This window comes from Temnothorax nylanderi, unplaced genomic scaffold (genome assembly GCF_030848795.1).
Source record: "Temnothorax nylanderi isolate EJ_2023f unplaced genomic scaffold, tnyl_v1.0 TNYL_tig0026_pilon, whole genome shotgun sequence".
In the NCBI taxonomy this organism is placed as follows: domain Eukaryota; kingdom Metazoa; phylum Arthropoda; class Insecta; order Hymenoptera; family Formicidae; genus Temnothorax; species Temnothorax nylanderi.
This window is the reverse complement of record NW_027249088.1, coordinates 199,981-224,343: the sequence shown is the minus strand read 5'-3', so window position 1 is coordinate 224,343 and position 24,363 is coordinate 199,981. Positions and strand designations below refer to the sequence as shown.

At 38.0% G+C, this 24,363-nt stretch overlaps 1 protein-coding gene and 1 long non-coding RNA gene across 2 annotated transcripts in view; one reads left to right on the top strand and one right to left on the bottom strand.

Annotated features, from left to right (window-relative positions):
- LOC139769949 (uncharacterized) overlaps positions 1 to 24,363 on the top strand; it is a 190,732-nt gene that overhangs the window by 9,357 nt on the left and 157,012 nt on the right. The gene's annotated exons all lie outside the window — the stretch shown is intronic.
- Positions 1 to 24,363, bottom strand: part of LOC139769946 (uncharacterized) — a 39,901-nt gene that overhangs the window by 13,616 nt on the left and 1,922 nt on the right. The window contains exons 2-7 of the mRNA XM_071701483.1: positions 23,348 to 23,876; positions 22,358 to 22,579; positions 20,031 to 20,134; positions 17,215 to 17,388; positions 16,490 to 16,672; positions 15,511 to 15,693 (exon numbers count right to left, since the gene is read on the bottom strand). Coding sequence (XP_071557584.1) covers positions 15,511 to 15,693; positions 16,490 to 16,672; positions 17,215 to 17,388; positions 20,031 to 20,134; positions 22,358 to 22,579; positions 23,348 to 23,550 — 1,069 coding nt within the window. The 5' untranslated portion in view covers positions 23,551 to 23,876. The remainder of the gene's footprint in view (positions 1 to 15,510; positions 15,694 to 16,489; positions 16,673 to 17,214; positions 17,389 to 20,030; positions 20,135 to 22,357; positions 22,580 to 23,347; positions 23,877 to 24,363) is intronic.

Sequence of the window (24,363 nt, the reverse complement as noted above, 5' to 3'; positions counted from 1 at the left end):
AATGAAATATCGCGATAAATCTCATGTTTTCCTTCCACTTTTCCAAATGAAAGTCACATAGGTCAAGTAGATTATTTTCAGAGAGTAATTAATATGATCAATGTAGTTGCCCCTCGGGTTGGGATGTTTATTTTTTTGTTCATTCATCAAGCTTAGCATGCGAACATGCAAGCGCGCACGCGACAGTCGTATGATCTCCACGAGTAACTTCCGTCGTATGATCACGGGTGAAAAAGAAGAGAAGAAAAATTAAAGGGGCCATGTATGTCAATAATAATCGAGAGGCGCTCGCTCAGCGAAAGCTCACTCGAGGGAGGGAGTCATCGTACGATGCGTTATCGCGACTCAATGTGGGAAGATTTCGATGAAACTCGCTGATTCCCCCATAGGTCATCGGGTATCGGTGACTCCGATGCGTTCGTTATATTTTTTTCCCCCATTCCATGTGTGGAGCACGCGTCAGTCACGACGCTAATACACACGATTTCTTGAGAGAACAGATCGTCCGATAAGCACGTGAGAGATAACAGAGCTTGTCCTGCCGAATGATTAAATGGACTGAAGTAAATACAACGGAGAGAGAGAGAGAGACAGTTCGTTACGATAATGGCCAAAACGGATTGTTGTGTTTCGGAGTCGTGCCTTTCGCGAGATTGCCCGGCTGACAAGTAACAGTGGCGAATTCTGAATGAGAACTAACTGCGGTAAATTAAGATGATTACTGACGAAATGGACACTGTGTACTCTTCAAATGAATTGACCACGTACAAAAATTTTCTCCTCTGAAATAAACCGTGACAGACGTATAAATCTTTTCAATAAAGATATAAATGTACAGTATTATTCTGTGACTTCTGTTTTTCAAATAAATTCTGTTTCGTATACATATTTATAAATACAGACAGTATAAATATATCATACTTTCAGATTTATATATTTTTTAAAATAAATTTTGGCCTCCCAAATTTTTTGTGAATTTAGAAATGGAGATACTAGTAATCTATTTTTCAACAAGTCAATCACAGCTAAAAAGGATAAATTTCAAAATAATGGTTCAAAAATTTTCTCCTCTGAAATAAACCGTGACAGACGTATAAATCTTTTCAATAAAGATATAATACAGTATTATTCTGTGACTTCTGTTTTTCAAATAAATTCTGTTTCGTATACATATTTATAAATACAGACAGTATAAATATATCATACTTTCAGATTTATATATTTTTTAAAATAAATTTTGGCCTCCCAAATTTTTTGTGAATTTAGAAATGGAGATACTAGTAATCTATTTTTCAACAAGTCAATCACAGCTAAAAAGGATAAATTTCAAAATAATGGTTCCTTTTTTCGTTATCAAAAGTATCACTGTCTTCTCAAACACGTAAAGGATGGAATAAATATCGCGTGTCGTACCGTATAACAGAAACGCACTAAAACGCATTTTTATGCCGCGAGAGTATCCTTGGCTGTTGCCTAATCGCCGCCAATTGTCGGCTGCCCCATAATACAGTTAATCCCCGAATAGCCGACAAAATGGAGGGAGAGACCAGCCAGCCTTGCCTCTAATGCAATCCAGAATTGTTTCGTGGAACGATTACGGAGGGAATCTACGCGTCTGAAACTTTCGGTGCGGATTATACTACGCGTGGTTTAAACTCCATGTATAACTTTAACCACCGTGATACACGTCTCGCGGCTTCGGTACTCTCGAATATATTTCGTTCATTAATAGATGTGACCCAGATATTTAATAAATGTATCTGACGTATGTCTACCTATAGATAACATTTATTAGCGTATAATATACATCATCAGATGTTATTAATTATATATAAATTATCTGGAGATAAAGAGACGTGTTGGACTTTTGCAAAGATTAGAGAAAAAGTATTACAAATATTATTCAACGAAATGCAGGAGGAATTCTAAAATTGTTTCTAAATGTTAGCACAATCGGTGAATATAAACACTTATTTTAAAGTCATTGGTCAGTAAAGTTATTAAAGACGTACAAACGTATTTTAACACATACAAATTTGTTTATTTAAAGCACGTTAAAAGAACGTAATCAAAAACAGAAGTTTCAAAATAATGATACATGATACTGAAAAGGTTAATTTATACGAAGTTTTGAAGTCGTAAATATCGAATTCCGTAAATATGCGAAAATATGAACTTGAAACTAACTAGAATGTCTGTTATTTGCGTTTTTCAGCAAAAATTCGTAGGTTATTGTACCCGCGTTTGTGGCAATAATTCCTTGGCAGTCCAAAGTCCAAGTGCTTTGGTATAGTTGGATAATAAGCTGAGTAATTTCAATGCGAGCGCTGTTCGGAGTTACGTCAGCCTTTCGCGGAAAGAATTAATTTAGAGCGGGCGCAGCAAACTTTTGAAAAAAAAAACGGAAGTCTGTTTCGCCGATACGGATAGAATTATAATAGATTTCTTCGAACAGCACATTTGAAAGAGTAAATTATGCGTAAATATGCAACAAGATATGAAACTATAAGTAAAATGCGTTTATTGTTAGAAACCTTTCAAGAAGTCGATATCGTTAAAAATAATGATTAGTTACTTATTGCTGTCGATGAAACAAAAAAGAATAGAAATAATTTCATAAGATAATTGACGCATACAAGCGGCGATTATGTCTTTCCTTACGGAAAAGTAGCAATTTGGATTACATGGCAAATCAAATGCGAGAGGACAATTTGTAGTTCTCATGTAATTATACAGTGTGACGAAATAATAGCGTAGTCATAACATCATGGGCTGCGTTATTGGATTACACGAGAGTGGCGGCCTAATGAAAAGGAAGGGAGAGGAATTCGGAACGTACACGAGATGCAGCCGTTTCGTACGTTACGTCAGTCACGTATACCGCGTGTAGAAAGAGTGAACCGATTTGTAACACAAGGTCGGCTACACGGCGAGGCTGTCGAGAAATTGTCCAGTTAGAAGAAACAATTATTTATGACAGTCTTAACGCATCATTTTCGATAACTGCAGCAACATTGTAAATATATTAAGGACATAAAACTTGTTTCGCCACGCGAAACTTAACACTGCGCGGACACCATGTTTTTGAAGCACTCGCCCGGACATCCTGGGCCACTTTTAAGTCCAAAGGGTTTTTGAAAGCGTTTTCGTGTTACAAAAAATCTATAAAAATTCATGTATCATCTTTAAGGTTTCAAAAAGTGATTTTTATACTTACATAGGCCGGAACTGTTGCAATTTTTTTGTTAAGTGTTGAAAAACGTCAGGAGAAAACTATAGAATACGAAAAATTGACTGTGCCTTAAAAGGCCCACGGTGTCCGCGCAGTGTTAATATTCTTTGACGAAAAGAAAGCTAGAATTATGTTATTCTCATATAAATTTAATCTGTTAACCCCCCTTTAGAGGACGGGCAAGTTTTTTCACGACTTTTTATGATTTTTATTTACAACTTCCATATATATGTGTTTAAAGTGTTATACCACGAAAAGTAAACGACCCCTCCGTGTAGCCTAAAAATAGGCTTCCCGTCCTCTACAGGTTAAACTTACTATATTAGGTCTTCCCTCTTATCCAGTTTGGACACGAAGAAAGTTTCCAGACGAAACTGTGCTCAAATGTAATTTATTAGCTAATATTAAAGTTGATCTAAACTAACTCAAGTCAGTTCTAATCTTGGAAATATAATCTTGAATTCTGGACTTTTTACGGAAAGCCGTTCTTCGTGCGCGGTTGGACCTGGTTCGCAGTAGACTGTAGAGTATACCTCTCTCGCTGAATCAACATATAATTGAATGTCAGCCACACAAACAAACGGATAAACGTCATCGTCTTCGCGACGGTGAAATTTAATTCCGCCACTGTCGCGCAAACAGATTTTTTTCCAAATGGGAAACGGCGCTCTAATCGATTTCATCCCAATCAACGAGATTTTGCATCCCGTTTGTGGGCTCGATTTGAATCGGGACGAACGATTTGATATTGAGAACAATTATTATTATCCTTTGATGCAAAGGGTTTATGTTGGATACATAGGGAACAGTGACGAAAAGAGTAAAGTACAATATATGAACTTCGTGACAGAAAAAAGTTCGAAATATCGAAATAAACAAAATTAAAAACTTGATAGTATTAAAATAAAATGTCACGTTAAAAATACAGCGATAATTAAATGAAATTTTATGCGAATTAACGAATAACAAATATTTTACATGATATACGAATATCAATTTTCATTTAGCTCCATTAAAATATTTCAATATACTCTTCATATTAAAAATCGATGTCCATTAATTATCTAAAAATTTTTATTATTTTAAAATAATTTATTGCTGAGTACTTATTATAACTCACTCGAACAATTCAATTATAATTATTTTCCATTGATTTGCGAAAGCAATTGATAAGCATATATGCAGTTCGATAGACAGTCGAGCAAATATTAATCAGAGAAATTTGACAGAGCTTGGTGTACACTTAAAAATTAGAAAGTTACACAATTCCATGATTGAAGAGGCATTAATTTCGGTGAGTTAGAATAGCAAAGTTTCGCGAGACTCGGTACAATTTCCCCAAATTACCCCGGTACAATGTTTACATGTAGAAGAAAACGATCTCTAAGTTTAGACATTGATGCGAGGCACGTTTCACGCCTGTATTGTCTCCGGTCGCACCCGCGGAATCCCGTCCCGATTATGCTAAATAATATCTCGGTCGTTATACGAAATAATTCGCGTAAAAAGCGTGTGACACTCACTGATCAGGTTCCTGAAGGTATCGGTGAATATTCGAATCATCGTGGAAGAGTCTGTCTACCTTGAGATCCGACTAAATATCTATTATCTCGTGTCCCCGGCCGCGTCTGTCAGCTGCTGCTGCGCACCACCACCATCACACGATCTCTGCCGCACGTTGCAACAGTACGATTCTCCCGCACTTGTGCCGCTTCCACTAGATCCTACCAAAGGTCCGAGGGATTCGCGTTAAATCTCTTGAGAACTCTCCCACTTTCTCCCTCTCCTCTCTACTCCTTCCTCCCTCCCTCTATCTCTCTTTCTCTCTCCCTTTCTGTCTCTCTTTATTTGCACGCGGCTGCCGCGTGGTCCATTCACAAAAGAAAAAGGAGAAATGATCGAGATTCCTCTCGCGAGAGAAAAGTTCGCAAAGAGATCGTCTCCGGAAAAAATCGCAACGAGATGGAAAAATGCAACCGAAGCCACTGGTAATTTGCAATTCGTGATTCGCTGACCGAAGATTGTCCAGAAGGTTTTGTCCTCCTCTCTTGCAATCGCGGGATGATGAAATTCCAAGTTACACTGCGCGTTGCGGACAATCTAATATCTGAAATGTGTAATTTTCTTGATGTAGGAGGAAATTGGGGAGTTCAAGATTTCTCTCTCTCTCTCTCTCCCGCGTCATCAATGTTTCAGTCTTCAAATGCTGCTCGCACTGAACACAATGAAATCCAGGATGTCTCTTATAAGGATCTCTCTCATAAGGAATGATATCGCAGGAAGCTTGAATTCCAAAGTTCCTTTTCAAAATGAAGAAAAATTCGGAATAACTTTCCTACGTAGAAAGTCTCGAATATATTTTTCGCTTATCCTCGTCTAAAAGAAATTCTATAATTTCCTTCGGGTTCTCTTCAACGTGGGAAGCTTCTGCTTCGAAAAACAGCCCTCGGTTATCTTCAAAGAAAAGTCCAAGATCTCTTCTCGTAACCTCGATGCACCGAACATCCAAAAGTTTTTTCTCTCTTGTCGTTCTCGACCTCGACAAACAAAAAGTCTCAAGTTCCACGCTCCTCGCTTTAAAGGAAAATTGGTCTGCTCTCGCTTATCCCGACCGCAAACCGCACGGGGATGCGTGCTTTCCTTCGACTTCCGATCGTGGAATTGGTTCACGTCGCGAGGGAAACACCGCGCGCACACCGTCACCGCTGGGAACGCTCTGCCGTGGCTCGCGTCGCGTCATCGCCGTCGCGCACTCGCCTCCTCCACCTCCCTCGCTTCGGCCGAACTGTACTTTGACACAGCGACGTCGCGACGTCGCGTCGTTTCGTTGTGGCACCGACTGAGCGAATCCGGCGCTATTTCGTCGGCTTTATTGTCCGCCGGCATGGCACAGCACGTAACGAAAAACGGCGACGCCTTCGTCGCTCTTTGACCTCCGCGAGGAGGGGCGAAACGGAAGGCGCTGCGGTTATCTTTATCAGCTCTCTCGGATGCTCATCGCTTCTCCCCCTCCGGCCGCCTCGCGAGAAATTTCGCTGTTCTACCCCGCGATTAATGATTCCTTCCTTGTAATTTGCACGGGGATTTAAAACACGTTAATGAGACTACTTGCCGCAGGTTAGAAAGCTGGATAATTGACTCTAGAACGCACGTAGCCTGGATCAGATTGATTGATATTTCAGAAAAAGAGATTTTTATCTGAGATACATGTGTATATAATCACTGCTGATATGGCATAATGCACGTGATCGAATTATGCAACTTTGTTCGCCAGTGAACTTCTTCGAGCCGTGGAAAGATAATCTTTACATTAAAAAATCTAATCAAATCGAATACTTTACTTATAAAAATTTTCACTAATATAAAAGTTAAAATAAGGTAAAATAAAATATGATCACACCTAAATATTATATCCAGATAACAAGCTAACGTAATTCTGATGTTCAAAATAAGTAAATATCGTCAGCTCGGTTTTAATTATTTTTAAAATAATAAATTCTGTTAAATCAAATGCGATAAATCTACATGAGAAAAATACATCAATCTATACATTTAAAAAATCCAAAAGTAAGTTTCGAGGAATTGTACGATATTCTATTGCATATATGTATATATTTTTTCGTTATTTTCGTCTCTTTTCGTCTGCAATTCCGAACTATTTTTAACACGAAAGATTCAATGATGTTGTTTGTCTTCGTTGTCGAGCACGATGCGATCTGAAAATGATTTGTGTCCTTAGCTTGCGTCCGCTGGACCAAAACATCTCGCTTAAGTCCATTCGAAGTTTGTCGCAATGAAACTTGGCGGAATGATGATTTGTCATGATGGCCTTGTTGCGCGACAAACATATTATGCTTCGAGTGGGGTTTACCAGCAATAGTCTTTACCAGAAGACAGCAAAAAGAGAAAAACAAGAAGAAAGAGAGAAAAATTAATCTCTCTAAAAAAAACAAGAAAGAGAGGAAAAGAGAGGGGGAAAGAGAGAGAGATATATATATATATATACATATCACAAACGGAGAGTTTGTTCCATTTCGCAGAACCGAAGAACGCAGAGCGGGAACTAGCGTAACTCCATTTTTTTTTTGCATAATTGTGGCTTCCCGTAAAATGCGTAGGTTGAAAAGAGCTTGTAAAACTTTTCCGTCAGCTCAATCCTGCATTAATGATGTAAAGCTGGAGACGAGACACTAATATTTAAAAATACTTAAATCTTTTACCAGCAAGGTATCAAAGCACCTTTATCACAGAAAGAAATCCTGTGCTGACAACTTTTTTGAGGATAAATATATCTCCATTAAAATCTCGTTTTGTATAAGTAAAACAAGGTCGAAAACAATAAAAAATCGATTAAAATATTTTGTGCAATGTTTATAATTCTGTTAACATTTATAATTTCATATAACTTTTAGAGTTATCGCAAACTTTTAAAAATAATAAAATTTATAATTGAAAATGATTTATTATGTTTGTAACTTGAATATTGCACATCGTACGTTGTACATACGATATTTTTAAAACTCGCTACATTGTATTTCAAAAACCATGAAAAAAAAATAAAATTTTAATAAAATCCATACATGTCCAATATAAACTGGATCGATGTCTGATTCACATTTGGTAAATTTAAAAAAATATTGTGTTTATATAAACGTTTGTTCCGATATTTAAAACAATACGTATCTCGAGCTGACGGCGCGTGGTATAAATTTAAATTCATTTCATGTTGCGCAATTGCACGTTTTTCATTTCTCCGTCTAAGATGCCATCCGGCGCAAATTCGCTCGGATGGAGATACCTGGTCGCCGCCTGCGTATCCTTCGCGAAACGCATTCCCTCGCGCCTCGTCTTCGTCACACGTACCCTTTTCTCTCTCGATGCACGTTTCTCCTTCCTCAACCGCACCGATGAGTCATTACAGTTGGGTACAAAGTCCGTCGACGGCCGGTTCCCCGCCCCTCTCTGCCCCCGAGCTATTCTTCTCGCACCGCTCGCGACTCGCCAATTCGGTTACCTAAGAGATTCCTCCTTCGCGAGTTAATCGCCTTTGCGACACCGCCGCTACATTTCCCTTTATCCCGTACCGCGTACTTATCCGTTTCTTCCCCCTCCCTTCCGCGGTAAGTTTCGTGCGACTTTGCACCGTGTAGTTACAGCTCGTTAAGGCATAATTAACGGCTCAATTGCCGCTCTCCGGTTTGGCTGAACTTTGCCCGCCACGCAACGCGCGCGTGTTCACCAGGAATCGCGATTTCGCCGCCGACCTTGATTGGGCCGCCCGGGCCCGTCCAGTTTCGTTCCTTCTAGATATCCTCCTGGAATCGATGTATTCTCTTTAACGCATTCCCGATTCTGTCCAATCGAGGTCTAATATCGGATTCGACACCTTTATTGCCACTGCCTTTTTATCGTCGCTAGATTACTTATTTTATAGGAATTGCCGAGATCCAATATTGCACTTTCTATTCTAAAAGCTTTTTTCAATATATCTTTTTGAAGTATTTCCTCTGGAGAGAGATTTCTCGCTTCAAAATTAAACTCTCAGATCTCTCTTTGGGAAGTACGTCTAATTTTGCATCTGTTTTAGAATTCTGTGAGAATTTTGGTGAGAAACTGTCGATTCTTTAGTGTTAATACATTTTTTAAAGAGTTTCTTTTTTAGAGACTGATTTCTCGGAAAGGACAGTCCTCAGAATAAATCTTTTAGAACATGGAAGTGGAAATCTTGCAGATCTCTTTGTTCAATACTCAACTTTTATCATATGGTTGCTGACTTTTTCAGTATTTTTTTTAAAAGGACACTACTAGAAGAGAACATTCTCTTCAAGAAGAAAATCTTCGACTCTTCGGCATGTATCAATTCGCTGCCTTTTCAAAGCGTCTCCTTATTTTAATCAAGAAATCCTCTTTTAAAGGATTCTCTCCGGAGTAACTTTTTGCAGGATCAAACTCTTAAGAGCCTTCTCCTCGAAGTAACATGACACGCTCTTGAGAACAGTTTCTCTCCTCGAGAGAGCTCTATTTTACCGAGAGACCGCCGTCGATCCTTCGGCGTCTCTCCACGGAGATCGACGATTCTCTTCCACCGCGAAGTGGATCGACTTTTCCCGCGAATCTACTCGGTGGCGATCTTTCGACTCGATCTCGCGATGACCTTGACGATGCGCTGCTGACGGGGCGACCCGAGGTGCGGCGGGCAGGGCTCCTCTCCGCGATGGTCGCGCGTCTCAGGCTCGCGATACCCCCGCGCGTGCGTGGCGGTGATGCGTGATCGCGGGTAAGCGTGCGTACGTAAACGTGAACGCGAGCTCTCCATTGATAAACAAAGGGCGGTCGGTGTTGAGGAAGACGCGATGGAGCCACTCGGTATATATCAGGGGAACGCCGATGGCGACTGGAGGAGGTTCCCGCTGGCATCGGCAGTTCACGTTGTTCCTCCACCGCGGGTGAGGGAGACCTCAGTGCCGCGGTGGTGAGGGCAATGACGAGAGCGAGAAGGGAGGGAAAACGTATGCCAGCCTGGGGAGAGGGAGCAAACAGGGCCAAGCCAAGCGTTGTATCCCTCTCTACCGTCGGTGATCCATCCCCGCTCTCTCTCTTTCTCTCCTCTCTCTCTCTCTCTCTCTCTCTCTCTCTCTCTCTCTCTCTCTCTCTCTCTCTCTCTCTCTCTCTCTCTCTCTCTCTCTCTCTTCCTTGCCACGTCGATGCGCCTCGTCGAAAACAAGTTGGCCGCTCTCTTGGCGCGAAAGGTCGGACTAGACACGGACCGTTCGGTTTCGCGGAGAACGTAGGGACTAGAATCGATTTTGGTGGTGGGCAAACAGCTGAACAGCCGCGTACAGTTGTGCGGAGCACGGGGCTTCGTTAATTCTGCATAACACAGAGAATTCTGCAAAATTCCGATGTTGAAACTTAACGAGTTTCCAACGTCAGAAATTAATAATGACCCCCGCACGTCATCAGAATTTCTTGTAGCGTAGGGGAGCAATGAATTTTGTAATTCTGCGCGAAAATTTAATAACTCTGCATCAAGATTTTGCTGCAGCGGGTTATATAATTTTTTGTTAAAATTTAATAATAAATTTGCGCCATAAATTTTATAACAAAGAACACGTAGTCATGAGAATTTAATAAGACTAATAAATAATCTACAAAGGATGAGTTTCCTTTTTTTTAAATACCCATACTCTTTATTACTCTTGAAGACTCTAAAAGAAAATTATTATATTTTTTTTATTTTAAGTCACATAATAAATATAACAATTTTGCAATATATTGGAAGCTAATAACGAACTAGTTATAAAATCTCGATATACCCTCCTTTTCCAGCATTATGAATTGCATGTCTATACGTCAGAAATATAGAGTGTGTATCTTGTAATTTTATCTCTTTTTTTTATTCTACTAAAACTTTAATCAATACATCTTTCTAGTATATGTATCATATTATCCCAATATAGCCTTCGATATTTACTGGGAGAAATTAAAATATTTCGCACAAGTAATTGCAAGTAATCCCCAAGCTCGATTAACTTCGCTAGAACATTTAAACAAAGTTCTCGTTTTCAGCAACAGATCGAGGCTACACTTTCACGGAGTCAGCTCACCGAGCGGTGCAGCTGCGCTCTGTTGTTTTATTCTACTAACTCTAAATTTATCACCGAGAAGAGAGGCTAGAGAGAAAGAGAGAGAGAGAGAAAGGAAGAGGGAGGAGGGGAGAGAGTGAGAAAGAGAGAGAAAGACAGACAGGATAACTTCAAGGAGGGGACGGAAATATCCCCCACCATTCCTGTCGCCTTTTACTCCCCTCAGGACCAAATCCGTTCGTCTCTCTTCCTTCTCTTTCCTGCTCGCTCGCGCTCCTTATAACGATGCACGGTACAGGGACGACGCGACGTTGCAGCTGAGCGACTACCGAATTACGTATGCATCTGCCGTGACTGTACACGCGGATGCATCATTTCGCGCGGGACCGAAATGTCCGAAATGCTCTTTTCTCGGAATGATGAATGAAAAATCCGATTTTATTTATCCGGAAATTGGGAGCCGTCCGCCATTTCGCATCGAAATGGATTTTCTCGGGAGCGTGCAAAATTGGTTTTGTTTCGAGAACGATTGAAATGGAAAAGCGCGCTATATTGAAGATTATTCCGCTTTATTTATTTTTCCGTTATGGGAGGATGTAGCTACATTTTTTTATTCCACGTAGCCTGATGTTATAAAAGGAAAAAAAAAATGTAATAACATAGCTTTCGCGTAGAGCAAGAATACGTGTATTGGAAAGAAAGAAGTTGTAGCTTGTTTCGTTAGCTACAATTATTGTCAAATGGTTAATATTTGATGGAAACATTTATAAGTAATCGCAAATATTTTTTACATTAGAAAATGAAGTTTAAATTTGCTATTAACAGAAATGCATTCATCTTATCACTATATGAAATAGTTTAATAATATGTGTTTTGAGTCATTTTAACGGATGTGGATATGTTATCTTATCAATATAATTTGTTGCAAGTATTTTACTAAACCTAATTACTTTGTATTGCTCTGTTTCTATCTCTCTCTCTCTCTCTCTTCTTCTTTTTTAATGTAAAGTATTTCATTTGTATTAAATTTAAACAATAGACATGATATACATTTTTGTAAGATAATTTTCAATTTTGACTTTTTTCTATTAAACTACCGGAAATATATTTTATTTCTGTACAAGAAGATTAATTGGCGCTTTGAGAAGTTTAAGTTTAACCTCCACTTTAAAGGGCACGAAGAAGAAGCGCCCGTTCTTTAATCTCTTTTACGGAGGATCTGTAGCTATCGCATCCGAATGATTGTTTCTCGGAAACGAGGCAATCCGCCGGCGGGAAAACGGAAAAAAAGAATGGATAGCTTTGTACAAAGCAACTTGTGTCTCTCTCTCTCTCTTTCTCTTACTCTCTTTCTCTCTCGGCCTCTCGTTTTTTCTGCTCTCTTTCGTTGCTGCCAGCTGCAGGCGCCGCGGGATGATATTTTACAAACTTTAATTTGGGCCACAGCTGCCAGCAATATCTCTTTCCACTGTCGATGTGCACTCCAGTGTGCTTGAAAATATAATATACAGTGCGAAAATTGTGCGCGTAGTTGCAACGCGTTTAGAAACGGCGACAGAATAGATACGGCGAGGGCACAGGTGATGTAAACAGATGTAAGGTAAACAAGAAGTAATGTAAACAAATATTCTCCTGCAGATATGGAAAAATACAATAACTTCTAGTATAGATAGGAGTAAGTTTTCAACGAGAATCTCTTGCAAAAATAAGAGATATGAAAATAATATTTTTATCAAGAACATCAATGAGAAAAGAATATGTTTTCTAGAGTAAATAGATGGTATATAATTGAATTAAATTAAACTAAAAGTCTTCGTAGTTCAGTTAGGTTAATTAAGTTACGGTTTTAATAATTACTGAATTTTTTTTAAGAATTTTGAAAGAAACAATTACTTTCCCCAGGTAGTAGTCTTATATCATTTAATTATGTATGTTTTACCATATTTTTACCAATACTAAAGTTTATTTAATTTGGTAATATTGGCAACATAAAGTACTTAGAACGAACATGTTCAATTCAAGAATTAAGCGAAGCATTTGCTGTTATTCAGGCTATATTAACAATTTAATCACGTTTCACTCGTTGATGACTAATGACTCGTTAATAATTAATTCCCATCGGGGCATCTCGAGTAATTTTGTATGAACTGGCTAGAGAGAGAGAAACAGAACATGAGATTAATTAGCTCAGAGATCGCGAGCGGGTGCGAAGGTTCAATAAGAAGATCATTACGTTGACCTCGTGTTCGATATCAACTGCTTCAATCCAGTTAGAAGAAATACTTTGTATATAAATCGCAATTTATGCCGAATCGCCGCGTACTTTTGTCCCTAAAAGTCATCGGTTTTAAGAAACAATTCACCAATATTTAACAGATAATGAGATCTATCTCGAAAATTCAGTTTAAACTTATTTATTAATTAAACGGCAATTCAATCTTCAAGCTTTAGTTATTTTTCACATTTTCGAAATAATTATTGAATAATTAGAATATTTATAAAAATTTATAATCGCGATGCAGCGGTTCGCATCTCTCTTGAATGAGATTTAGACACTCCAAATGAATTATTTTATGAATTTTATATTTGACGAAAAGGCCTATACCCACAAGCGCGCGCGTATTTGTATGTATGTATCTATATTTATCTAGAACTTTTAATTCCTTAACTTCTTAATTCGACGGAATGTTCTGTCTTATTAACTAACATTATTATTATGAATCTTATATTAAATCAAATAACTTTGGGAGATCGCATTAATTGTAAGTTGTTATAGTGTTATACTATTATAAATATATTATAAGTATTATTTCAATAGGCAAAAAGTATAAGGTTATGAACGACTTTATACATGATAAACCAATTACCTGTTGGATGTTGTTGCAAATTTCTTTAAGTTCTCAAATTCGAGTAGCGTTTTCCCGAAATACGTTCTATGGAATGATGTACTGTCGCGAATTTCTTTATAGACTTTATAACACGTATATATCTTTTTTTCTCGCGTCCAAAGAGGCACGTGACGTCGAGACGACTGACTTCGCGCGACAACGACGACGAAGCGGGACGAAGACGATGTATGGTTGCTTTGGGGGACCCCCTCTGCCCTAAGATTCTCTTTCAGTACGTCCTCGTCTGTCGTTCCCCTACCGAGAGAGCGGTATCTCGCTTCCTCCCTTCCCCGAGAAAGGGTCCCCCCACCATTTTCTCTGAAGGGGAATAAAGCCCCCTCGATGAGCAGCCATGTAGTGATGGCACTTCAGACACTCTGGCGAACAACAAGTCGAAGTCGAAGTACGCCTTTTATTTTCAAAATTTAATCAAACTTCTAATTTGGACCGATGTAATTTAGTCTGCACGTTATCGTTTTATTTCTTATTTTTTTTATTCGTAATTTATATTACTAACTTTTCACTTTTTTAAGACTGAAGTAAACGTGTATGTGAAGTAACTTAATGATAGTAATCAAAAAAATTAGCGATAAGATTATATTCTTCCACGTCTTCTCCGCGCTTACCTACGTTTATTTTCCTTTTTTCCAAACATATATAATTAATACAATTAAATTGAACAGAAATATCTATTTATACTTTTAATTCCTTGTATTCTCAGATTTTCAACATTAGGTAATAACATAAAATTAGATATTAAGTTCGTAATTATTTCATTAAATAAAAAATAAATTTCGCGGGAAATTTAAAGCGATATTGCTGTCGCCCTAATTGATCGGGCGACAGCAAAAACTGGAGTAATGTAGATTTTTATAGGGTTTCGATGTCATCACTAGCCATTGGGGGATTTCCGTCACGAAAGGGCCGTATCGATTATCTCGGGCGCCTCGTTATATAACCCGCACTGAATATTGCGTGAATTTACACGTGCGGCCAACGCACGCGTGCGAATTAATCACAGGAAAGGACGCACTTTGCCTCTTAACTGGCGGTTGTAGAATGCAGATAATATCATGGGGAAGAAGGGGAATGACGTTCGTAAAAAGAGAGGAGAGAAAAAACCATAAATTTACGTTTAAAATTTCACCGCTAAGGTTGCACGAACTGAAGTTCAGACTTCCGTTATCAACCATATTGAAATTAACAATATCCATTATCTGCGGATTTAAGCATTGTTAAATAACGCGATAACGAGTATCACATGAAAATAGAAAATATTATGATTATTACATGTTATAAATGTAATGCATTTGTAATAATGGCATTTATATTAATATAGCGATAATATTAATGGCATTTCTCGTATTTTCCTGGGTACAGCGCTTTTTAATTCTTACGATAAAATTTAACGATTCATATATGAAGCACCTGAATAATTAATGGTATTAATAAATAATTTTCCATGCGGAATAAACAAATAGAGAACATATATGACGACAGACTTATCGGGCATATTATTATCAGATATTATTATACATATACGTAATAAAATGCATTATTTCCGTATTGCAAGCATTACTTTTACATACGAGTTTAAATTAAATCTCTGATAAAGAGAATAAAATTTATCCATCGCGCGTAATGGATGTGTAACTCTATAATCTAACGTAAATAAATATAATAAGACATGGATTAGCGCAAGTGGATGTAACAGAATGAACGATAAATGAATTGTATGAAATATGACGCGGAGAAATAGGTGGAACAAAACGTAATGTAATGTATTTACCAGGCAAGTTCTTACCTACGCAATCGGGTAACTTGGCGGCGGTCTCGTTCCATTTACCATTTCTACACTCGAGTGTCCTTTTTCTCTCCCTGCTGTCGGGAAATACGCTGCCCGACTTGCATAGGAATGTCCGCGAAGTCAATGTACCGTTCGACACGTAACTTCCGTTCGGCGCCGAGACCTCCGGACAGCCCAACACTGCAAACGCGATAGTTCATTTCCACCTTGCCTCCCTAATTAACACCTTGTTCCAGTTTAAAGTTACAAGGCGATATCGCTCCCGCCCTTAAAAATTTCCATTATTTCCATAGGAACTCCACGCAATATATATTATATATTTCTGAATATTTAAATGGCAAACACTAACGAGTTATTAAAAGTTTTAATCACTAAAATAGTTGATGAAGTAGCTAATGGCATTTCAAGGAACTTTTAAATTGGCAAAAACTTGAACAGTGGTGTCGTTTGTGAAAATTCTGCGTTTAAAATTAAACTTTATATTTTTTTCATAATATCTCTGATTTCCGAAAATGTCGCGCTCGAACAAGAAAAAAGAAATTTATTAATGCTCAGAAATAATGTTAGAGTGTGAAAATTATAAATTCTGCCGTCTAAATATTTTATGACAATCCGTTATCATGTAAATAAAGCTTCTTGAAACACAAATTTAATATTGCCGAGGATTCCCAAACATTGATTACGACACATTATTTTAAAATAATACCCAATTTACTTTCAGAGAGAAAGATTGAAAAACACCGATGGTGGGGATATAATTTGTTTCAAACCCCAGAATTTATCGGATAATTGTTGGAGCTCCATTAATTGATCAAAATGCTAATTTCACCCGAATAACACGGTCGACTTAATTTCGCGTAGACCTTTGTCGGTTGGCGAAGTACATATGTATCTTTGTTGAGTTAACCGCGTGTTTGCAGCAACGCGCGTGTTCGCGACACTTTTCTCACATATGTTTTCTCTTTTCTGTTTTTACCTTGGTACTGCAGCAAAAAGCCTCGGGCGTTGTAAAACCTCTTTGAAGCGACGAAGTCGAGGGTCAACACGTTCGAGTTGGAGACAACTCGTACGCCCGCGGCGGTGCCGCAGAACTCGAAGAGAGTGCTGCCGCGTTCCCGCACTCTCACGATATCCACGCAGTTCCCATCCGCGTTCGGACCTGCAAGCATTTATTCGCGGTTTCCGCCTGGAGTTTGTTTGCGGAAGGCGTGTAAAATCAGAGACCGCGGCGCGCAGGGATGTTTATTTTTTCGACGATCGACGCGGTTCCTTAATCCGATCCGGTGTCATATGTAGCGCATATGCGCTGGCTCTATTTGTGTAGTAAACTGTAGTTATGTGTTAGCGAATCGTTACTCATTGCAGCTTGGTAAGAGTTAAAGTGGATCGTTGAAACCTGCGGTTTAAATAAAGGTCGTAAATTTCGAAAAGAAAATATACAGTGTTGTATCTAATGGTCCCAAGCAACGTACATATATCTGTTTTAAGACTTTATTTAAGTTCCCGAAAACTTTTCTTTATTTAAACAGTAAGTTATCTTCATCGCGGCGAGAAAGAACTGATGCGCCAGATTCGTTTGCCATAAACGATAAATCTGCAGCTTTTGGTTTCAACTGCGAGCAACTCAATTTTTATCAATTTAAATTGTCGCACTCTAGCGAAGGGGTTTCGGGGTGGAGGGGTTAAAAAACGCGAGCTCACCGCGGATATTCAAGTCGTGAAAGGTCAGAACTATCCTCTGACCCGGAAACGTCCTGAAGGTCCACCCACACGTTTCTCCGACGTAGTACAGTGGGTAACCCGGGGTGTTGATGTAACCGCCTTCTCCGCCGATTACCTTCACCTCCTGATTGCAGTATCGTCTAACCGCAACTTCTGCAATCAATAAAATATTATCCTCCATGCGGTATGGCGATGTAACAGTCCACTTATACAGTATAGTACAATTTTTTTTACGAAATGCAGTTTTGTGAAAATAGAGATTTATGCGGGATTTATGTATCTCCCGTAAAAAAAAAATAGTTTTTTATACGCATTTGGTATATATAAAACTAGTTAAATATTAAACTAAAGTCAGGTTGGTATTTGCAAAGCAAAATGGAATATTCAAGGGACAATGACCAAGCAAACCAGGATATTAATAACGTAAAATATGATTTATTATTAACTAAACAAATTTGACGGAACGTTTCGAATATTAAATCCTACTTAAATATTATAAATTACAGTTTAATTTCAATTCGTCGTGCTATACCCTCCAGATGTCTAATTAAATCTTTCTCACTTAGTAACAAATCATTACTAATGGAGGCACAATTCTATCGTTGTGAAAAGAATTATTTTCGAGGGGATGGCAGGATTGGGCCGCGCGTTTCTGCTGCCATGAGGCTACTGTTAACATCTGCATCCGTCGTGGTCTATTTGTCGCCGGGCGATACGATTGCACGGATCCCTTTATAGCGCGTATTGCGGGCCAGGAGGCGAGGGTGTCCTTGCCCCAGTTTCGTGGATAGGGGTGCCATTTCTCTGGGGGTGGGGGCTAGATACGCCGGTGACGGTAATAAGGGCGACGAAGGGGAAATTTGGTCCTCCGTCCTCCCTCTTTTCCCCTCCGCCATCCCTCAATGTGCAACATTCTATGCGCACCGTTTCCAATATTCCGCCAAGTGTGACGGCCTTCGCAAGGAATGTTTTGTCCTGCTGAATAGCGAACGGTTTTTATCCGATCTATCGATTCAATCGAGCGCCTGTTTAATGAAACGCTTTGCATTCAATTGGGACATCGGGTGTCTCGAATTATTCCAATGTTTTATTAACGTACAATTTGCTCTGGTGAACTTTAGCTTGCGAAAACTGCTCGGTATAAATCAGAGAAAAACTTGCAAAAATCTTTTGAAATTCCTGATTAATTTGATGATTAATACATCCAAAATTTGAATTATGTTTAATGATTTTAATACAATTATTAAATAATAATTTTATTATATGTTATTCTACACGGAAAAAACGTAGCTCAATTTAATCGTAAAATATGAATAACTAACATTTTTTTGCATCGAGAGCTATAATTTAGCAATATATAGTAGCGAAACCTTCTGTTCTCGCTGCAAAAAATGTTAGTTATCCATATTTTATGACTAGATTTAGAAGTATTCTCGACAGAATCGTGATAGATACAGCGATACTGTAAATCTATCAATCTAAAGGATTGAAATATCTAAACGTATAAACATAATGTTACATTCGTTACGCAATAAGCTATAACTTGTAACATTTTGTAATATATTCTAATGTAATTTCTTATTTCTCACGACGCATAAGTTTTCCTTCATTTCGAAAAATGGAACCATATCGAACAATGAAAACCCGAAAACGTCACGCTCCCCTCGCAAAGGAGCTTCCGCGGTACGTGCGTTTCCATAGAATGGCGGGATTACATGCCCTTTCCGTGGCATCCCCCGATGCGTCCGAGCGCGGTGCATTGTGCGCGATCGGATACACTGTTTCTTGCTGTCGGTAGAATTTCAGTGCGTATGCCGGCGATCCCACGGTCAATAAAGATCATTGCATCGTCGACAGCTGGCGGACAACGGCCGACGGTCGAGATAGAAATCTGAGGCCGATTTCATCGGACGTGCGGCACGTGACGTGCCGTGCATTTCTCCGTCCCCGCGTGACCTGTATGTCCGGGGCGCTAGCTTTATCGAGCTTGTCGATCATCGATTGCACACGCCCGAATATTGCACACGCGGAGAAATAACCCTTTGGGCTTTTCGCCGATAAATAAAGCCAGATTCGTAATACTGTAAATGTCTTGTACCGGAAATATTGTCAGTTCCTCGATTTTATGAGAGGGTCGTCGTTCAGAATCGACAACAATTAAGACGAAATATAATTTGAAGATTTTTAAAAAATGTGAAACAATTTAGAGGAAATTTAAGACAATTAACACTATAGAACTACCGGAGATTATATTTATCTATATTTATTTTTACGGAGACATCTTAGAAAAGAAAAGAGAAAAAGAGAAAACAAATTAATAAAATTAATCATTTATGTAGTTTCAATCAAAATCAGGGAAATTTTCAAAAATTAAGATGTTTTAGAAATGAGTAATAAATTATTTAAAAATGTCAAACGGGTCCTTTTGACCCGTTTAACATTTTTAAATAATTTATTTTGACCCCTTTGGTAGTTCTAGTTAAAAGCAAATTAGAAATATACTCCTGAGAACGTTAGTAGAAATAACTGGCTATCCGTTAATATTTCAGTTTATACATATACTGAGGCTGTTTATATACTAAGTATATATTGAGGCTGCTTATATATTGAGTTTGTATACTGAGGCTGTTTGTATACATATGTGTTATTGAAGCTTTTCTCGATAACAGACTTCTCGATAAATATAGAATTATCAGGTTTTAATTTTTCCGCGAAACTTGAGAAAATAATTAATCAAGTTTTAACATTATAAAATATTTGACATGTAATATTTTAATTATTGAGAATGTACTCACCTGGTATGCAAGCGTATTTTAATGAAATTCCACCTGGAATCCAAGAATGTGCTCCTGGATGATCAATAGTCACATTGTAGCGACAGTGTTTCTGACCGGAACATCTGAATCATACAGTCGTATATTAAATAAATATAACAGAGTCGAATGATTTTTTTTTTAAATGCGATTAGACGGACATTAAATTTTTTTTACAGTAAATCTTATTATCTTTTGTACTAAATTACTTAAAATGCATCTCATATACAAATTCCCATTATCCCCGCGCGAATAAATTGCAGTTTATGCGTGATCTCGCTCTTGGATACTATCGATTGTCCGACAGTCGCCAATTAAATAAGCGGCGTCGGTCATTAGGGGTTGTGAACGCGCTGACAAAAGCAGCCCCCGGGCTTCTTCCGGGGGGGGGGGGGGAGAGACGAATTTAGGCAAGGGGCAGGGATTGTTGCTGTGCGATCTTTGTTGCTCGCGTTTGAAAGCAGGAGTGAATAATGGACGAGGGTGGATTTTCACCCCTTTTAAGAGGCCTCACTGCCGCACCCTGCTGCCGTCAACCTCTTTTCGTCGATTTTATTGGTCTCCGGACGGAAATAAAAGGGAAATAACGTTTCACCCACGTTCGCCCTTGCGAGGAATCTCTTTGAATTTTTTAAAACCCGCCGGCCACGCCAGCGGATTCTGAAATTGAAATTTGTGGTTCTGTATCCGATCGTATTTTTTAGGTAACGACAAGTCGTCCATTTAACGATAAAATCGATAAAATTGTAAAATTTAGATAACTGTCTCTGGAAAATTGCAACGAAGAAAATAACAACTTCTAACATTTAATAAAGAAAATGCAGACGAGTAAATAAATAATGATCTTAATTATGCTCTGAAAATAATTGTAAAAGAAATATAAATATATGAGATTATTATAACTATAATTACGAAGGAAATGCGCTGTTTGTATTAACGTAATTACATACTTTCTTCAGTATTACTTACTATACCTTTTCGTTTTTAATTCGTTTTTAAAACAGTAGTAATTTAAACAACTTGATATATTTTTATTCTTTTGCGCGAGAAAGAAAAAGAGAGAGGTAAAATTCTGGAGTTTTTTAATATATAAATAAGATGTTCCGTTTCTCCGCGAAGAGCTCGGTGCAATTTCAGAGATGCAAAATTTGCATCCCTCGCATTGCCATCCCCTATTTGCAGAATTCCTGGAGCGTGATGCTGTGTAAACGTAAGGGGAACCATTTAGCGGAGATCGTTTCTCCTTTCGTGATCATTTGACGCACGTTCCGAGGGAAAAGAGAGGAGGGTGGGCAATTATTGCTTCAGGAATGCTTTTACCCTGCACATCAAACGTCGAGATTTCACTCTCGACCCTCGGCGATTCTCGAGTGCGCGACGAGCGGCGGATAAAAACGGCGGGTATATATCGAAGGCGGTGGGGGTGGCGATCGAGTGGCTTAACTGCATTTCGCAATAATGACTTTTCAGAGATCATATTTCTGACACATTGCAGTTTCGATATTTTTTCGACCGCCTTTTATATCTCCCGTTTATATGTTAAAATAATTATTTTAATCATTATTATTAATTATACTTTTATATCGATTTCGATCAATTTTGCCTATGAAAGTATTTAATTTAGTAACATTTAATATAACATGTTACACGTAGATATTATATTACTTCTTTTACAATTTTATTAAAATTATATTATTTACAGTTAGATACCTATATGTTCTAGCTATTACAGTCATATTCTATTATATTAAAAAATATTGTTTTTACGTAAGAAAAAATTCTAAAGCAGCAAAGAGTGCAGGTGAATTAAATCGCTTGTTCTGTTATTCTGCTGAACCCTATCATAGTTGCAGCTTTAATAAGAGTCTGTTACAATGTTTGTAGTCGGTAGTAAACGCTCGGAATATAAGCATCGTTCTCTGAAGCTGCGGTCTACCTCAGACTTCGGCCGTAACCGAACACTATCTTGTGTCATCGAATACTTGTGTCAGGAACAGAAGTTCGATATCGCCGGCCAGGGCCATGAAAGTTCTATCTCGCCGACGAATCGTAAATAAAATTATTTTTAAATCAGAGCTGCAATTGGAGAATCTAATGCTGACATAAATAATTTTTTAATGATTCGAGAAAACGAATCTAAACATGATTTTCTTATAGAATTAAATTAAATGAGTTTATGTGATAAATTGTATAGATTTTTTCATACTTTTTAAGACTAATTGTCTAAAATTAAAAAATGCTAATTACTGTTGCACCGAAAATTTCAATCTACCATTTAAGTTATATTTGGATGAGCAAAATAAATCTACCTTTTATTCAAGGATGATCTAATATCGACGATGTCTGCCTGGTCGTCTTCGTCGTCGAGAATGTAGTTTCCTTTGAGCTCTTTGACGTTCGTCCATCGACGTGTGCTACCTTTGTTCCTCCACATTTTGAGCTCTTCCAAGCCTTTTGACTCTTTCTGACAGAGTTCTGTATGATTCGCGTGGTATTCCGCCTCCAGAATAAAAATAAACGCTCTCAACGATCTGCGGACACGATATTATATTAATGTAACTCCGCATATAACTATAGATATGAAGCTAATCTTAATGAAAGAAACTTATTGTTAGTTAACGAGAAATAGTGTAATCAACTTTAGATATTCTTGCATGAATATCGTTCTCAAAGCTTTCCATCAGTGTCAGGTTAATAATGCAACGTGCACGAATATTTTATGAGATGTTACTAAAATTGGGAGAGAAAACAATTGGAAGTTGAAATTAAATAACTAGGTTTAATTTTTTAGTAGTTTGTTTCGAGAATTTTTATGCGCATTAATATTATAAATTGTATTTAATTACAAGTTTACAGTAAAAAGTAAATATATTTGGTTTTTTCTCTTACGGTGCTTTTTGGTTAAGCATTAATTTTTAATCTGCCATTTTTTTTAACAATAGGCTAAAAATGCTATTTATCTTTTAATATATATTTTGCACGTAAAATGTAAAATATTATTTTTGTTTATTAATTTTTTAAAGAAATTCACATATTTTAATTTCACACATAATAGATTCATAATAAAAAATTAATGCAATAAGTAAATTACAAAGGGACTATATTTTTGAAATAAATAAAAATAGAATTTATAATATTCTCGTACATGAGTGATCGGTATATGATAATCTACAGGCGATGTAGACTTATGCTTAATCTTTTCACGATAAGGTGTTTTTATAACGATCTAGAAATCCGAGTACTTTCTTAGAAATTTTTATCGAAGAGCGCGATCTGCGCGATAAAAGATGCTGACGAACCTGCATGTCAATCTGAGCAGGCCGTGGGAGCATCTCTGTTCCTGGATCACCTCCATGTATCCTCCGTGCACTTTCATAGCCTTCAGAATCCTGCCGAAAGGCGCTTGGGTGGTGGCGATAAACCTGGGTGAGAAACTGGCCGCGATCGTCATAAGCAGCAGCACCAGGAGACTCGTCAGGGTCGTCGCTGCCGGCCACGCCATGATGGCTGATCATCACAGTGACCTGAAAAATATCCTCGCGAGCCTCGTCTTCGGGAAGGGCCTAAAATTAGCCCTCGAGTACCACCGCGTTCTGATAAGCGAAATCTCTCTCTTCAGAAGGTAGACCGCGCACTTTCCTTTCGCCTCTTCAAGTTCTCCCACGGCCACTCGAATCGCAGCTCTGCCATCCGGAGGTCGACGACCTCTTGCCCTTCCCAGAATTCGGTCCGATATTACCCTCTCACGGGTCCCAAATATATAACCGCAAGTAAGGTTTAAGGGGAAATGCCTTTTATATGGCTGCTAATGTTTTTGAGTAATTATACCTGGAAACAAATACCTTTTATATATCACTTTTACTCTAAAATTAAATTTTCTTGTACAGCCTTGACCAAAATTATTAGGCATTCTATTAAAATAAAGTTTTTCAAAATAACATTTATTTTTGAAAGAAATAAAACATCGCTTAGCTTCAACGACTTTTTTAAATCTAATTTATTAAACAAATTTTAAATAATAGAGGTCTTTCCTGCTATTAGATTCAACACAGTACGATTATGAGGATGTCTAATAATTTTGGCCAAGGCTGTAATTGCGCTTTATCAAGATAATTGAACTTCACTTGTTTAATTAAGAGCGAAAATAATTTAATCGCGATTGTATTCTTGAAATACTCCGAATGTGACAACTTGTCTAAATGCAAAATGGTTCTGATTGTTTGAAAGATAAAATATGTACTGAAAGAGGGAAAGCCTCTCCTTGATTGCGTTGAATTTTTAAGATAGAGGTCAAAAACTTGAGCTGGATGAATAG